We start from the raw sequence: 18021 nt of genomic DNA on the forward strand, positions 1-18021 counted from the left end.
GAGGTGGCCGTCCTCCACGGCGCTGCCAGGCCCTGGCTGAGGACGCTGGGGTGGCCCCCGCTCCCTGCCTTCTGTTCTCGAGGAGCCGGTTGCAGCCTGCGCTCATCCCAGTGCTGAAACTGAACACCGGTGCGGCACGGTGGCCGCCAGGGAGGCGGAGGGAGGCCACGGAAGCGACAAGGAAGCACCGGGCCAGCGCCAGGGGACGCCACAGTCGCCCACTCTCCTCGGACGCGTGAGGGCACCCGGACAGCATCCCCCACCCACCACCACCACGCTTGCTCCACCAGCTACGGCCCGAGGACCTTCCCTCCCGCGCTTTGCTAGTGCACTGATGCTGCTCCCCGTTGGGGTATAACCCAGCAAGGCATGTTCCTTAAACAAGCAGCAGTGGGGCCTGCTGTGACAGGGACCAGAGGGCTTGAGAGAGTGGTGGCCTGGAGATCCCAGAAACGCGCCTGGATTCAGAACCCAGAACCAGACAGGCTGTGTGATCTTGGGTGGCTTCCTGCTCCTCTCTGAGCTGTTCCCCATCCCCCCGTGGGGACCCTTGTAAAGGTTAAGGAGGTGACTCAGTTCAGTTCTGCCTTCTAATTTGCCGTTACTACCCTTTCCCCTATCCGTGGCTTAGTGGCTAGCCATAAACCCTACAGCACAGAACTGCTGTGAGAATGCACTGGGCTGAGTACCCATTAGCCAGACACTAGGGTATTTAGCATGGCAAGGCTAGTCCCAGGACTGTCCATTGTTCAGATAAGGAAGCGGAGGCTCCCAGCTTGCCCTCCCCACCCTGGTCACTAGTGTGGACTGAGACAGGACTTACCCAAGTAGCCTGTCCTATGGGTCTTTCAGCCCTTCTTCCGCCACTACTGCTGCTACCCGCAACAGGAGGGTTGCAGGCAAACCAGAAAGATTTCCGGCTGAAGGAAGGGATCCAGCTCAAATCAGAAGTTCCACCTTCGGGTCACAAGGGCCACCACCCACCTTCCACTCTGCCATGCCTTGCCCCCAAATCCACAAGCAGACGGGCGGGGGGGGGGGGGCAATGAGACTGCAGGGGCTCACAGCTGGCTTCTCCCACCTTTGGCCCAAAGTGGCCACAGGGCATCCCAGCTACCCAATTCTGAATCGATAACTGGTCAGCGAAGAACTGCTTCTGCCCTAGAGCAACCCAACCGCCCTCCTGGCGGGGACAAGCACACAAGGCGTGTCAAAGGGAGCGAGGGCCCAGCCAGGGTGCTGCTTCCTGGTGTCATTTATGGATGACACCAGCCCTGAGCACGTACATCCCCAGCGGCCTGTCCCCCACAGGAGACCATAAACTCTAGAGTTGCTTGACTTTCTTATGTGTGTCTGAGTGTTTGCTTATTTTAAAGACACATTAACTCAGGAAGGGGTCCTTTGTCACACTAATAAAATGGGCTGTGGGGCTCCGTGAGCTGGGAGTAGCCAAAGCCCTCTACAGGAAAGAACTCTCTTTTTAGTCACAAATACCTGGACTTCTAGAGGGCAAGGCCCATATCCGGATGGATTGTGAGGACAAAGCACTCAACCATACACTGAAAATGCCTGTGGGCGGCCGTGGAGCACCGCTGGACCACTCTCCTCTTCCTTCCATGGACTCGGCATCCTCACGGAGAACTAGCCAGGGTCTGCTCATTGGTTGCTGCACGGGTCAGGCCCCGCAGGTGCTGGCTTTGGCCAGCTCAGCCTTTCCACACGGAGCTTCTGAGGCCCTGCCAGGCCCTCCTAGAGCACCTCCAACGCTCCATTTCCCACACAGAACCACTATGACCTGATGAGCTGCTTTCCAACATGAAGACTTTTGGCACCTACCTCCAGAACTGCTGAGGGAGGCATGCCAAGCGTCTACGACGGCTGGCTCCATACAAGATGGGCACAAAGCATCCTGGCTTGCATTGCTTCTCCTTGGAAGAGGAAGAGAATGGCCAGGCAGCCAGAAGCCCAGGCTCTGGTGTGTGACCCGTGGCTTTCTGCCCGTTTGTCACTTTCTCCACCGTATCTATGACACGGGGATGAGTGTCCCGTGATGCCAACAGCCCCATAAGGACGTGAGGGAGGGTGGGTTGAGAAGCAGAAGGTGCCAAATGCCAGCGAGGCCAGATGGACAAACATCTTGTGCCATGTGTGGCTCACACCTCACACTTTGCACAGAAGGGAAGCAGGGCAGGGATGGCAGACCCATCCCAGGCCTCTAAAGAACGAGAAGGGGGTCTCCTCTGGGAATGGCCTGCCCAACGCAGTGCCCACCTGCACCCTCTGCACTGTTGCTCCTCCCGCTGACTCTTAGGAAGCATGGTAAGGAGCAGAAGACACTCAACTCTCGATTTTCTGGAGCCCAACAAATGCGCTAGGTTGGAACCTTCTTTGTGCTGGGCAGTTACCCTCCTTCACTCAGTTGTCAGATTTCGCCTGGCAAATCTCATTTCTGCAAAGCCTGCGAGCTACAGGAGCAAAGAAGGAGGAGGAAGGCAGGAGGTCTCCTCATCCCCTTCTAGAAAGTTCTACCATCCCTCACACGGCTCAATGAAAAGGGGCACACTCATCACATATCTAGGTGGACCTGGAGGCTTTCAGATGCACCCACAAATCCTTGGGTCACTCCTGCTACAGGAAGGGGAGCTCAGTCACTGTTCCCCTCAAGTACAGGCCGGACCTCCTAGATGACTTTTAATCTGCATACACAGAGTGACCTTCAAAATGAGGCACGGTGGCTTCCCCCTGGGTTTGTCATCGATCCCTTGCTTGGTCCTGTCCTGGGACACTCAGGAAGCCATACAAAGTAGTCCAAGCGGTAGACTCCTGCCAACCACCTGCTCGACACAGGCTCCTAGGAGACCCAGACCCGCACTGAGGCTCCAGCCACACACACTATTCCAGGGCTCCTGATATGCAGGAGCCGAGACAATGCTCCCCGTTTTAAGCTGCTAAAGGTTTTCTATGAAGCTTAGGATACACAGCAATCAACAAGTAAATCATAATCAGAATAGCAAATTCTACACGGCCAAAGGGATTATCCAGGGCAGGGCTCAAACCAGTGCCCATACGGATGCCAGCACTGTAGGAAGAAGCTTTACCTGCTATGCCCTGTAATACATATTTTCCGTGAAGATTTTGATGCAGATATTTGGCAGGAAAACGCAAAAAAAAAATCTGTTCATCCCAGTGTCCTCGAAACGTCAACATCTTGTGTCTCCCATGAACTTGCTCTGACTCCCTAGACTGTAATCACCATGCCCTGGCTTGAAAACGCCTACGCTCCTCCCACCCACTGACCAGAACCAATTCTGGAGCAGAGAGGACGTGGTCGTGTGTCTGCAGCACTTGACCTTCCTCCTGTCATGGCAAACGTGAGCCGCCATAAGCGGTCTCCACTGCGCAGGCGCCTGCGACATGGGGGCCCTGTGAGATCCAGGAGCAATGTGATTTTCATTAAATTCACACAAGTATTGTATGGTCCCCCAGGACCTCACCGTGCTCGGACCCTTCCAGATGAATGTGGGAGACCTTTTTAGACAAACAAATGGGACTATGTCCAAGGTTTCAGGCGGTGACCTTCCCACTGAGGTTCAAATCCTGGAATGAGTTTTTGTGGCTGCCGACAGGCTTTATAAATCTGTCTGCCACACAACTGAAGCAACGTGCCAGAAACACGTGGTATGGGGGGCGGGGGGGGGGGAAGAAAACCGTACGTGAGCCCTTTTGTTTCCTGGTAAATCAGACAGGATCCTAAGTGTATTAATAGCGCTTACTATTTCAAGGACTCTGAGAGCGAAGATGATACTGAGTATTTCTGTGAAGCAACACAGACATCAACTAATTGAAATCTGCGCCCCCTCCCATATGCTACTGCTTTAGTCCCAAATATGTCGTCCCCGTCCTTTCCCCGCCCCATTGTCACCGTCTGCCTGACCGCGCAGCAGCCTCTGCACAGCCACTCGGCCCCACCCCCTCCAACCCACCAGGCGGCAACAGAATTTGCAGAACGCAAACCTCAGCACGTCCCTCTCCACTTAAAATCTCAGGGGAAGAACAGTGAGTCAGGCCCCACAGCCTGCCCCCTCACCCTGAACCTGCTTTGGCAGACCCCCTCTCCCCGACCTAATACCTGGCCATCCCACGTCCTCCACACCCAGTCAGGGAAGCTTTTCCTGGTGTTCCCCACCCAAGAAGCCCCTAGCCCAGGGTGGGGGAACGGATGCCACCCCCGAGATCTAGGGCAACACAAGTCCTCTGGCCTGAGCTCCACAGCCCCACAGGCCTCTGCCTGGTGGCCTCATCGCAAGGGGGTTGGTATTGTCTTCCCCTGAACTGGAAGCTCCCTTCAGGGACAGAGCCTCATGTGGTTCTCTCTCTTAAGCTCCCCAGTGCTTGGCACCGGTTGGGCATTCCACGCTTAGCTGCTGAATGAATCTGTCATCAATAGCTCGATGGAGGGAGGGGCCCACGAGCGAACCTCTGCCCGGATCACCTCTGGGTTCCAGGCCCTTCTCCTTTCCTCCCTGATTCCTCCCCTCTCACTCTCCCTTGTTCCCCGCTCCTGGGAAAGGCTACCCCACCAGCCAGAAAGCCCCAGCTCCAGGGGGAGTGGCCTTCTGGCTTCCCCATCCCAAGGCTCTGTAATTGTGCTGGTTTCCAAGCAGAACAGACCCAAATGGACAACACAACCAGCAACCCTCCCTGGCCACCTTGAGCCCACCCTGTCTGTGAGATGGCCCAGATCCAGTGGGCAGGGGAGATAGGAAAGCTCTGGCTTTGGAGGGCAAGGAACAGGACTGCAAAGTAATCTGAGAGACTGCCTGAAAACAACACTCGGAGCGAGAGCCTTGACTGGCGTGCTGGCCTCGCTTACAAGGCCTGGCACACAGTCGCCACTCAATATGCACTGAATGAAGGGCCGAGTGAATGAGAAGTTCACAGCCTTGAAGCTCCTGGGGGCACTGCTGGCAGCGAGTCTCAGCACAGAGGATGCTAATGGACTTGAGGCTGCCAGCGCCAGCTCTTCGAGGAAGCCCAGAGCACCAGGCCTGAAAGCCAGTGTCTCCTTTCCTCTTTGGGGATACACAGAAGGGCTGAGAAGGTGGGAGTCCCGAAGGAGACTTCCTCTTCCTGAAGGGAACATGCATGCAGAGGCGGGCAGGTTCCCCCGCCCAGCTGAACAAAGCTGCAAGCTTCAGCGAGGATGTCTCTGCGATGACCTGGGCTTCCTCCTTTACCCAGGACCGACCTCCTGCTTGAAGAGTAACACTTAAGCTAGGACTGGCCAGGAGGAGGCCCTTGGCCTTTCACTGAGAGAGGTTGTACCGGAGGTCTCCGGGCTCAGCACCAGGGAGCAGGACAACTACACAGCCCTTCCTGTCCCTTGCCAGAAGCAAAGGATGGTGGGGCAGGTCCTTCTGAAAAGGCCCACTCTCAGAACAAGCAGTCATCATATGGAGGAAAGATGGATGTCTCACACACATGGGTGTGCGCGCACACACACACACACACACACACACACACACACACACACACACGTCTCCTGTCCCCTCTTGTCATCCTGCTGGGTGAGCAGGCCCACATCCCATTTCAGTGGAGAATCCTGGCATTCCAGACACCAACCTGCCCACACAAGCCCCTGTCCTACAGGTGCCAGCTGTGCCCAACAGGGCTGTGGCCCAGCTCAGCATTCAGCCCTCCACTTCCGATGAGGACAGCGGCCAGACAGCACTCAGACCAGCAGGGAGGGCCAGGGAGCCCCTTACGGTCTGCCCAGGGCTGTGGCCGCCCTCCCCAATCTCTCCTCTCCACTCCCCGCCTAGCCAAAGGGCCTCCCCAGAACCACACCCCCCTCAGCCCCCACCACTCTTGGCCAGGCACCCTACTTCTTCACTTTGGGGTACTTCATCTCTGCGATGGCATTCGTGGCTTCCGTCTGCTTCTCCTTCAGGTGCTGGGGCCACATGTTGTCCACCCAGTCCACCAGGTCCACCTGAAAACCAGGCTGCTGTCAGCACTTGCAGGCAAGACATCAACGCCACTCCCCCACAACATGCACCTTCACCCCGGGCAGTCTTCTGGGTGCCCTAAGCTGGGCCCCTAGCCACTCTTGTTGCTTCACTCTATAGTGGAACCACAACTCACCTTCTAGCTTCCCCTCCCGCCTCCCCGGGACAGCACGAGAGGAAAGCAAGGCTAAAGGACAGGTGTCAGGGGAAGGGCTTGCCCCCAGGACCTACCACGGTAGGACGCTTGACCAAATGCTCCAACTTGGTGTGGCTGAACTCGAGGCTGATGACGTTGTAGAGCTTGTCGCGCTGGGCCTCGGGGGTCTCGTAGTAGCGCACAAACTGGGACATGCTCATCTCCGTGCCTTTCTGGGTGTTCACGTCCATCACGTCCACCAGCCGCCGGCTCCCTGGAGGCAGAATCCACATGCAGCTTGTTCAAGCCGGCACCCATGCCCAGCTGTGCCCGTGTGTGCTTCAGCCCTGCTCAGTGTCTGCCCAATGACACGGACCTGGCAACTGCCCTTACCTGGTCTCTCCAACACCCGGCTGCTTCCCTCCACACAGCTATCCACCACTACTGCTCAATGAGACAGGCAAGGGTCATTGTGCCAAGAGGTCCCTGGCTGCACCTCCTACTCACCTGCCACACTGCTACCAGGACGAACTTTCTGAAACCCAAGAACCCCTTAGCACAGCGCTCCAGGCTTCTGTCCGCCAGGAATTTATCGCTGTAGAAAATGAGCTGCTTCACTGTCTCTCTCCCTTGTCTGAGACACCAGCAAAATTATCCGACTTCTCTGAGTCTCTAGGTCTTTATTGTGATCTCTGCTCTGACAAGCTGGTGGGGTTCACTCAGGACAACTGTGGAGAGTATGGGCATCGATGGATGAGTCACCCCTTGTTTTCTAGCCCTAGCCAAATCCCTAAGGTCCATACCTCTGGCGTCTACCTTGCTTTCTTCCGTGTGTTCTAGTGTTGTTTATTTGCCAGACAGAGTGATGGAAAGCAGGGGAGAGACACAGAGAGACGCTCTTCTGTCCACTGGCTCACTCCCCAGTTGGCTGCAACAGTCAAGGCTGGGCCAGGCCAAAGCCAAGAGCCTGGTACTCCACACACGTTTCTCCAAGTGAGAGTGGCAGGCCACCAGGACTTAAGCCACCCTCTCTCACTTTCCAAGGTACAGTAGCAGGAAGCTGGTCAGGAAGTGGAACAGTGGGTCTCCACCTGGTGCCCTTATCTAGGATGCTGGAGTTGCAGTGGCATCTTAACCCCTATGCCTCATTGCTGGCCTCCTCCCTACTGCTGTGTGAGCACAACAGGATCTCCACTGTCTTCCTCACTTCTCCATCCAACTATCTAAAGCAGACCTAGTACATGTGAAGACTTTCAAAAAGATTACAGAGGGCCTGGTGCAGTTGCCTAGTGGTGAAAATCCTCGCCTTGCATGCTCCAGGATCCCATATGGGTCCCGATTCGCGTCCCAGCAGCCCCACTTCCCATCTAGCTCCCTGCTTGTGGAATGGGAAATCAGTCAAGGATGGCCCAAAGCCTTGGGACCCTGTACCCGCATGGGAGACCAGGAAGAAGTTCCTGGCTCTTGGCTTCAGATCGACTCAACTCTGGCCATTGTGGCCCTGGGGCATAAACCAGCGAACAGAAGACCTTTCTCTCCGTCTCTCTGTATATCTTTTCAAGTCAGACTGGAGAGGATTTTAGCCGCTAGGCAATTGCAACCCCCCCTCAAAAAAATTTTTTTTAAAGAAAATTACAGAAAGTAAAATTAAAAGGTAACTTTATTTTGGTACAAAAACATTTTTTTAATCCCTACAGCTTTCTCCTAACACATTTCCCATGAATCATTTGAAGCCCCCTCACTGAGCCTTTGCTGAATGAGTGAGCAATGCACGTGGATGCCTCTCCCAGCACACGCCTTGTGGTCTCACGGGTGAAAGGCAAGTCACCAGAAGACGAGCTTCCCTCCTGCCTTAGCTCCCCCGTGAGGAAGGAACAGGGTCCAGACTGGCAGTCAGGGCCTCCAGCGCCTGGCCTCTGCAGAGCTTCCTCTGACCAGCCGACCCTTGAGCAGACGACAGCCTATTCTGGGACTCTGCTCCTCCGTGCAATGGGGGTAACCGTCTCTAGAACTTCAGCCAGGAAGGAAGGACCCAAGCTAAATCAAGTGCTGGAAAGAGAAGAAAACAGACTGACAAGGTCTGGGTTACTTTCCATGAAAGCTGACTCCTGCTGTGTGTATGAGTGAGGACAGCAGTGGGAAACCCACCACCTCATACAGAAAGATCCTGACTCCCCACTAACTCAGTGACAAACAGGCGTTCCATGGAGATTCAGAAAAACTCCAACAGCAACAACAAAAAAAAGGGAGGAAACCCAAAACCAAGAAACCCACCTTCACCTGATTCTCCCCTGTAAGTGGCTGGGACCCAAGCACTTGACCATCTTCCACTGCTTTCCGGTGTGCCTTGGTAGAGAGCTGGATTGAAAGTGAGCATCTGGGACCCTAACCAAGGCTCATATGAGATGCCTGTGGTTCAGGCAGCAGCTTAACTGGACCTACTGCAAGTCCAAATGTCAGGTCCACATAGAGCATGTCCCTGGCATCCAGCCAGGCCTCAGGGCTTTACAGATTCTCTGGAGCTGCTTCCTGCTACAATGGCAGATGCAACCAAGCCCAAGTGGCCCACAGAAAACCAACATACACCTTTGCTGGCTCTTCAAAAAGTGTACTCAGCCTTGTACCAGACACACTCTCAGTGCACTTGGGTACTGGCAGGTCCCCAGCTACGTGCCCAGCACATGGCACAGAACCTGCCTGCTAACAGGCGCAGGGTCAATATTTGATGAATAAATAAACACAGTGCCTTCCCCAGAGGAACTGAATAATCTAAGTAACCATTGAGTATGTGTGTGTGAGAGAGATATCTTGGGGCATTTTCATTGGTTGGGCCCAAAAGGTAATTTTCGCCACAACCCTGGGAGGCAAGTAGGGCTCTCTGTTTTCTGAATGAGAAAACCAAAACACCAGCTCCCCAAAGCCTCTCTGCCTCTCCACCCTAACCATTATACTCACTGGATGTGCCAACACAGGTCACCTCTTGACACAGCATTCTTATCTCAAAAGCTGAACATCACAGGCAAGACATTACACCTCTGATCAGTGCAGTTCAAGTTCCAACTGCTGCTCTTCTCACTCAGCGCTCTGCTAACACACCTGTGACGCAGTGGAAGATGGCCCAAGGACCTGTGCTCCTGCCACTCATGTGGGAGACCCAGATGGAGTTCCAGCTTCCTGGATCTGGTCTGGCCCAGCCCCAGATGACGCAGATATTTAGGGTGTAAATGAGCAGATCTGTTTCTCCTTCTCTCTATAACTGAAGAAAAGCTTGTTTTGTTTTTTTTTTTTTTGAAAGATTTATTTTTATTATTTTTTTCTTGGAAAGGCAGATATACAGAGAGGAGAGACAGAGAGGAAGATCTTCCGTCCGATGATTCACTCCCCAAGTGAGCGCAACGGCCGATACTATGCCGATCCAAAGCCAGGAGCCTCTTCCGGGTCTCCCACACAGGTGCAGGGTCCCAAAGCTTTGGGCCGTCCTTGACTGCTTTCCCAGGCCACAGGCAGGGAGCTGGAAGGGAAGCGGGGCCGCCGGGATAGAACCGGCGCCCATATGGGATCCCGGGCATGCAAGGCAAGGACCTTAACCACTGCGCCACCGCGCCGGGCCCAGAAAAGCTTGTTTTTAAGAAATCCACTTCAATTATACTCATGTGACATTTACCGAACAGCAGATCTGAGATTTGATGCCAATACAGTCAAATGCCAGAACCTAGTTCTTAACCTATCCGTTACAATATGGAATCCTGATCATACGCCCCCCCTAAGGCAGAAAAGCAGATCTAGCCTTGAGGGCCTGCCTCAACACCACAACATGAGAACCTGAGCCCCTCCCCAGGTTTTGAGTTGCACCAGGGTGCAGCTCCACCAGGGGGCAGCCCCAGCCCTTGCTGGAAATTCTGCCTATGCTGGGGATGGTGCTGGCTTCTCCAGCTCTGCTGTTTGTCAGGAGCCCCGCTTAGCAAAGAAACTGCTGCTGCAGCCCTCAAGCCCTGCCCCATCTCTAGCCACTCGCCCACCTCTGGCTTCCTCCTTTCTCTAACCTTGCTCAAATTCAAAACCAAGAGAATTTTATGGTCAGGTAAGAAATGGGATAAGGGACACAGGAATCACTGCCCAGAGGCTCCGTGTGTCGGCACTGAGAGCTTGCACACGACATAATTTAAGCCAAGATATTGTAGCTTCAAATCCCAGCTGTGTCCCCGAGCTGTTGTGTCTAGCATCTTAGATTCTGGGAGTGTGGGTTTCCTCATCAATAACATGAGGCCAAAACCAGTAACTTCCCAGGGAACTGTCCTGAGCCTTACTGGTAGTAGGTAGTGTCATCTAATCAGTCAAGTTCATCTGCAGACAGGTGGGGTAAGGCAGATGGTGGTAAGCTTAATTAGACTTACTCAACCAGACCTAGCAAAACCCTTAGAATCCTATAAACTCAATCAAAATGACCAAGGAGTGTGAAGGCTCTATGGGGAATAATGAAAATATGCTAAGATTTTTCTATTGATCTGAAAGGTAGGTATACGGAGAGCAAGATCTTTTATTTCTTAATTTTTCTAAAGATTTATTTACCCTCATTGGAAAAGCAGATTTATAGAGATAAGGAAACAAAAAAATCCTCCACCCAATAGTTCACTCAGCAAGAAGCTGCAATAGCCAGCGCTGGGCAGATCCAAAGCCAGGAGCCAGGAGCCTCTTCCAGGGCTCCAACACGAATGCAGGGTCCCAAAGACTTTGCGCCATCCTCTGCTGCATTCCCAGTCCACAGCAGGGAACTGGATTGGAAACAGAGCAGCTGAGATTAGAACCTATGTCCATATGGAATGCCAGTGCTTGCAGGTAGAGAACTAGCCATTTGAGCTATCACACCAGCCCCAAGAACAAGATCTTCCATCCACTACTTCACTCCCCCAAACGTCCATAATGGCTGGGACTGAGCAAGGACAAGGCCTGGAACTGCAATTGGGTCTCCTATATGGGTGGCAGGAGCAGAAGCACTTTAGCAGGAAGCTGGATCAGAAGGGAAGTTCAGTCATTAAATGACCAACAGCACTGTTTCTTCTAGAAGAATCTTCCTGATGAAGTCTAGCATCAGGACCAGTGCTGTTGCAGCACAGTGAATTAAGCCACCACCTATGACGCTAGCATCTCACAAGCGCCCTGTTCATATGAGTCCCCAGCAGCTCCACTTCTGCTCCAGCTTCCTGCTAATGCTCCTGAAAAGGTAGCAGAGGCTCCTGGTACCCAAATAAGATAACTGGATGGAGTTCCAGGCTCCTGGCTTTGTCCTGGTCCAGCAACAGCTGTTGCATCTACTTGGGGAGTGAACCAGCAGAGAAAAGACCTCTACATTCCTCTCTAACTTTCCCTTTCAAATAAATCAGTAAATCTTAAAAAAAAAAAGTACTCTTAGGGCAAACATCATAGCAGGTGGGTTAAGCTGGCATTTACCATTGGCACCCCACACTGGAATGCTAATTCTCGCTCTCTCAATATGCCCCTCTCTATCTCCCTTTAACTCTGCCTTTCAAATATAAATAAATTAAAAAAAAAATAAACCCTTTAAAAAATATCTGTTTTTATTGGAACAGCAGATTTACAGAGAGAAGGAGAGACAGAGAAAGATCTTCCTTCTGCTGGTTCACTCCCCTAAGGCTGCAACAGCCAAAGCTGACCCAATCTGAAACCAGGAGCCTGGAGCTTCATCCAGGTCTTTGAAGTGGGTGTATGAGTCCAAGGCTTTGGGCTATCCTCTAGTGTTTTCCCAGGCCATTAACAAAGGGCTAGATCAGAAGTGGAGCAGCCGAGACATAAATCCGTGTCCGTATGGGATGCTGAAACTGTAGGTGGAAGTTTAACCTGCTACCCCATGGGGTCGGCTCCAAATAAATAACTCTTTAAATTATTAACAAAAACAAACAAACAAACAAAAAAAACTATTCAGCCAAAAAAAAAAAAACCCGAGATTAAGCTATGACCGAAGCTACAGTGTAGATGAACGTTGAAATCAGGATGGATGCCAAAAAAAGAGACCATGAAGGTCACCTACTGCCTGATGGCACCTGCATAGAATGTCTGGGATGGCGACTCTGGTGCACCGAGCAGAGCTGGGGATACCAGAGGCAGGGCTGGGAGCAAGCAGATGGTCAGTAACTGCTTCATGGGCTGCAGGTAGCCTTCAAAAATATCCTTCAAGTAGATGAACACAGCAGCTGCATAGTACTGTGATACATTAAATGCCACTGTATTTTATGCGAATTTAGTACATAATCTTAAAAGAAGAAATCATATAAAACAACATGCTAAATCCACACCCTCCTGCCACCCTCACACACGTTTTGTTTCCCCAGTCACGCTTCTCCCTCTAAGCATGACACCCGAGTGTCACCGTCTCCTCCTCATGGCTGCTCTCCCTTAGCTTGGCAAAAGTGTCACCGTTTCCTCCTCCTCCTTGTGGCTCCCTCTCCCCTTGGGTAATAGATGTCCAGCTTGTCTCTCTCCCGGAAACTTGACCAGCTGCCGATGGCTCCCATCACAGGACGCTGTCTGTGGGCATGCCCGTGGGCGTGGGGATGCAGATTCAGAGGGGGAATCCTAAAGACAGGCCAAGGAACCATCGACACACTCGAGGGCTGTGATGGGGGAACAATCCAAGCCCTCAACACCATGCCCACCAGAAACACAGCATGCCACCCTACTAAGGAAGAGGGTGGCTGCAGATACGACTCAGGAAGGGCGCAGGAGAGCTTCCACTGACTGAGTCCTTGTATGAATGTCATGCAAGGCCAGAGACACGCACTGAGAGGTCACGCGAAGACAGAGACAGAGACTGGAATGAAGTGACCACATATGCCAAGGAATGTCTGGGGTCGGCAGAAGCTGGAAAAGAGCGCCTCCTCAAGGAAGCAACGCTGCCAACATCTTGACCTTACACTTGTGGCTTCCAAGACTATGACAAAATGGATTTCTGGTGCTTGAAGTCACTCAGTTTTGGGGGTACTTTGTTATATTGGCACAGACAGCGGTCAGCTATGGAGCAAGCCAAGGCCCATGAGAGCGGCTGAGGCATTATAAGTGCTCTAAAGAAAACTGACAAATAGTAATATGTAATTAAAAAAACTTTTTTAAGTGCTAGAGCTGTGGCACAGCGGGTAAGGCTGCCATCTGTGATGTTTGCATTGTACATGGGAGCTGGTTAACGTCCCAGCTGCACCTAGTGGCTAAGGTCCTCGCCTTGAATGTGCCGGGATCCCATATGGTCACCGGTTCTAATCCCAGCATCTTCACTTCCTCTCTATCTCTCCTCCTCTATGTATATCTGACTTTGTAATAAAAATAAAATAAATCTTTAAAAAATAAATAAATAAAAAATAGATATTCAGAGGCAGGTGTTTCGCACAGTGGTTATCACAGGGAGAAATGCTCCATATCCAATCCCAGCTTCCTGTCTGTGTCCTCCCCTGCAAGCAGCAGCGTCAGCATCCACCCACTCACATGGGCACACCCAGACAAGCTTAGCTCCTGAATTCAGTCTGGCTGTTGCAGGCACTTAGGGAGCGAACCAGGAGATGAAAGATCGTTCTTTCCTTTGCAATACATGAGAAGATGTATGAACTAATCCCGGATACAAATGGAAGACACCCAGCACGCCATGACACCTGCCTGCATAGAAGCAGGAGGCGAGTAAACAAACATCCCGTCCTATCCTGCCAATCAGAAGCAGCAAGCATGGACAGGCCGCTTGGCTTTCACAGCAATCTGGCTCACTAAAACCCGATTCCCAAGCTTGCAGTGATTAGAACAAGCAAGAAAAGTAATTCACAGTAAATTCACAGTCGTAACTACCACAAGCAGCAAGTCACAAACTATTTCAGTGGTATTAAATAAGATTATATATAATTATTAAAAGGCATGTCAAATGGGCACCAGTTCAAGTCCCGAGTACTTTACTTCCAGTCCAGCTCCCTGCTGGGAAAGCAGAAGCAGAAGGCTCATGTTCTTGGGGCTCGTGCAGCAACATGGGATGGAGTTCCAGGCTCCTGCATTTGGCCTAAGCCAGTTCCAGGCATTGTGGTCACATGGGAAAAGAAATCAACAGCTAAGCGGTAAACTCTATCCCTGTTGCTACCTCTGTATCTGTACTCTGCTCTCAAATCAGTAAATAAACCTTAAAAAAACAATTTCCTCCAAAAACCAAGTTAACGTGGGGCTGTTACGATAGCATAGGAAGCTAAGTGCCAGCATCCATTCTAGTCCCAGATGTTCCATTCCCAGCCATCTCCCTGCTTAGAGCCTGGAAAAGCAGCAGAGGACAGCCAAAGGCTCGGAATCCTATATCACACAGAGACCTAGAAGCTCCTGGTATCAGATCATCCCACTCTGGTAATTGCAGTCTTTTCGGGATGAGTCAGCGGATGGAAGAGCTCTCTCTCTCTCTCTCTCTCTCTCTCTCTCTCTAGCTCTCTCCATAATTCTGACTTTCAAGTTAAATAATTCTTTAAAAAAAAAAAAGAGTCAATCTATCAAATTTGGATAGTGTAACATACAAAAGATATTCAAAAAATTCAGGGGAGGGGCCCAGCACAATGGTTCAATTGACTAATCCTCTCCTTGCATTTGCCAGCATCCTATACGGACACCAGTTCATGTCCTAGCTGCTCCACTTCCCATCGAGCACCCTGTTTCGGGCCTGGGAAAGCAGAGCGGGCTGGCCCAAAGCCTTGGAACCCTGCATCCAGTTTGCAGACCTGGAAAAAGATTCTGGCTCCTGGCTTTGGGTCAGCTTGGCTCTAGCTGTTGTGGCCATTTGGGGAGTAAAGCAACAGATGGAAGATCTTTCTCTCCTTCTCTACATAAATCTGCATTTCAAATCAAAATAAGTAAAACTTTTTAAGTGTATTTTTTTTAAGCTCAAGAAAATGAGACCTGGCGCTGTAACCTATTTGCTAAAGTCCTTACCTTGCACATGTGGGATCTCACGTGGGCGCTGGTTCTAATCCTGACAGCCCGCTTCCCATCCAGCTCCCTGTTTGTGGTCTGGGAAAACAGCAGAGGATGGCGCAAAGCCTTGAGACCCTGCACCCACATGAGAGACCTGGAAGAGTTCCTGGCTCCTGGCGTTGAACTGGCTCAGCTTTGGCCATAGTGGCCACTTAGGGAATGAATCAGCAGACAGAAGATCTTTCCTCTCTGTCTCTCCTCCTCTCTGTATATCTGACTTTCCAATAAAAATAAATCTTAAAAAAAAAAAAAGCTCAAGAAAATGACCATTATACAAACTATACACGGCTTTCAAATTTCTAAACAATTTTTAAATTATTTTTTCTTTTTTTAAGGATTTATTTATTTTTATTAGAATGTCACATTTACAGAGAGGAAGATTTCTTGATTCATTCTCCAAGTGGCCACTATGACTGGAACTGAGCCAATTGAAGCCAGGAGCCAGGAACTTCTTGCAGCTCTCCCACGTGGATGTAGGATCCCAAGGCATTGGGCCGTCCTCCATTGCTTTCCCAGGCCACAAGCAGGGAGCTGGATGGGAAGTGGAGCAGCCAGGATTAGAACAAGCACTCACAAGGGATCCTTGCGCATGCAAGGCAAGGATTTCGCCACTAGACTATGGGGCTGGCACTATGGCACAGCATGCTAATACTCTGCCTGCAGTGCTAGTATCCCACATGGGTGCCACTTCATGGCCTGACCGCTCTACTTCTGATCCAGCTCTCTGGTAATGGCCTGAAAGGAAACAGGGTCTTTGCTGATGTGATCAAGCAGACATGAGGCCACAAAGATTAGGGTGAACCCCAATCCAATGACAGATTTTCTTGTAAGACAAGGAAAAGCTGGCCCCAGACAACAGAAGGAAGACCCTCGCCCTGAAAAGGGTCCCAGCAGCAGCCAAGGGAGGCATGGAAAGTGAAGGAGGCAGGGAAGCAGCCCCAAGAGGGGACCCAGGGCCTGTGGTGTTAACCCACCCAGGCTGCAGTGCGCATGTGTGACAGCCTAAAAAAATGAAGATGGGGCCAATGCCAGGAGTACTGGGGAAACTCCCTGTTCCATCCGTGCCTCAGCCGCCTATGGGTCACTCCCCCATCAAGGCTGGGACAAGCTGGTCACAGGATGACACCCTGGGACCCAATGGAATTATGCCATTACCCCACGGCTTCAGCATGAGGAAAGACATCCTGGCTTCTCACATCAATGCTGCACTGGTTTGCTCTCCACTCTACCCCGAGAGCCTGGCACACACATTAGGGGCTTACTGAATTGTTAACAAACAACAGAGGGCCATTGTTTTTCTGTCCTGTCTGGCGTTCTGACACACGGGCTCACGTATACCAGCTGCACGGAAGAAATGGATGGCCGTGCACCCGGACACACAGTCCTGCGAGATCAGGAGTGAGTCTCAGGACGGGACACTGAACAGGTGTGCTGGGTGGCGGTCTGCTTGGTACAGCGTTACACCACTCCTTCTGCTGCCCACATCCATACGAGCCTGCCCCACCCTGATGAAAGGGTGAACCCGCTAAATTCCTTCCACTGCAGGGCTGGGCTGCAGGGAACAGCTGGGGCCAAGGCTGAGTGACTGCATTAGGCGCCCCCAGTTGGAACACTTGGTTCTAAGAATAGCTCCCTTGAGCTCCCCAGGTGTCCTGGAAGCTGCAGGCTATGGGAGGGGAGGGGGGGTGGAGGGAGGGAAGCAAAAAGGAAGCCAGTGCTGAAGGACAAAGGGCCTGTGGACCACATCCCACACTCACGCACCATTCCAAGGCAGGGCACTGACCCCTAAGGACAATAGAAGTGATCCCGACACATCTGGGTGCAGGGTCAGCCCTGAACCACACAGCAGGTGAGCCACAAACACAGACTCCATCCAGTCAATGACAAAGGAATGACAGCATTAGCCTCATTAGGACTAATAAATGAAGCAGGACACTGGGCATCAGGGGCAGTTTAACCCAAAACACCAGGCCGGCCCCAGCACCCAGATTTTAACCAAGAGGCACTGTGGCCCCGTCTGGATCCCATGCTCCTTACAAAGACCCAGACTGCAGACGCAGCACTAACACGAGCCATGGGTGCAGCGGACCCAGGGCAGCCGTTTTCTTGGTTGAGCTGCATGTAACAACAGGAAGAAGTTAAGTTCCATGCCTTTCTTTATTCCCCCTCTTTCTTTGCTAAAGAACTCTTTCTTCAAACAGAAGCATTGACAAGGGCCAAATCCCTAAGTAAAAGCAAACAGCAGAGGAGGCAGGCAGCGCTCGGAATGCAGACCCGCGTTCCTAGGATGTCCCTTGAAGTTCCCTGCTTGGGTCACTTACATGCACTAAGACTCTAGTTCCACAATACTGAGAACACGTCCTGTTGATGCAAACGCAGGAGAGCTTAGCTGGGGAAGGGAAATGGCGCCACTTGCCCGAGGGCCTCCTGTGCGGCTGTGTGGGGAGCGTTCCCTCTTCTCAAGTTCCAGCCTCACTCGCCACCATCTAATGCGAACAGGGCAGACGGGGCCGCTGGGTGAGCGGCTCAGCATCTGATAGTGTGTTCAAGCTGTCAGTGCCCAGCTGCAGCAGCCGCAGGTGACGGACACCTGCTGCCTGTATGGACCCCAGGGACCTCTGAGACCCTGAAGTCAGATTTTCCAGCTGGGAGCAGCGCCTGGAGTGCCTAAGTAAGCCAGCTGCTTCCTCCCTCCCTCTCCGGCTCACTGGGTCTCTGGGCTCACAGCCCGCGTGCGCACACACGCACACACTCCCCCCCTCCTCAGCCCCCTAGATTCCAGCTGCAGGAATTAATCCACGGCCTCGTGGTCTTTGCTTTGAAGACTCCTCAGTCAGCTCCAAGAGTGGAGGAGCTGGAGCTGGAGAAGGCCGCCCAAAG

General features: G+C 52.2%; 1 protein-coding gene across 3 annotated transcripts in view; it reads right to left on the reverse strand.

Moving 5' to 3' along the window:
* The window catches only part of KDM2B (lysine demethylase 2B), a 96159-nt gene that overhangs the window by 61463 nt on the left and 16675 nt on the right, over positions 1–18021 (reverse strand). For all 3 annotated transcript variants that reach the window (XM_040987043.1, XM_040987041.1, XM_040987042.1), the window contains exons 5-6: positions 6240–6418; positions 5886–5992 (exon numbers count right to left, since the gene is read on the reverse strand). In XM_040987043.1, the coding sequence (XP_040842977.1) occupies positions 5886–5992; positions 6240–6418 (286 nt within the window). The remainder of the gene's footprint in view (positions 1–5885; positions 5993–6239; positions 6419–18021) is intronic.

This window comes from Ochotona curzoniae, unplaced genomic scaffold (assembly GCF_017591425.1).
Source record: "Ochotona curzoniae isolate NIBS_2020 unplaced genomic scaffold, NIBS_Ocur_1.0 contig_46, whole genome shotgun sequence".
NCBI classification, from domain to species: domain Eukaryota; kingdom Metazoa; phylum Chordata; class Mammalia; order Lagomorpha; family Ochotonidae; genus Ochotona; species Ochotona curzoniae.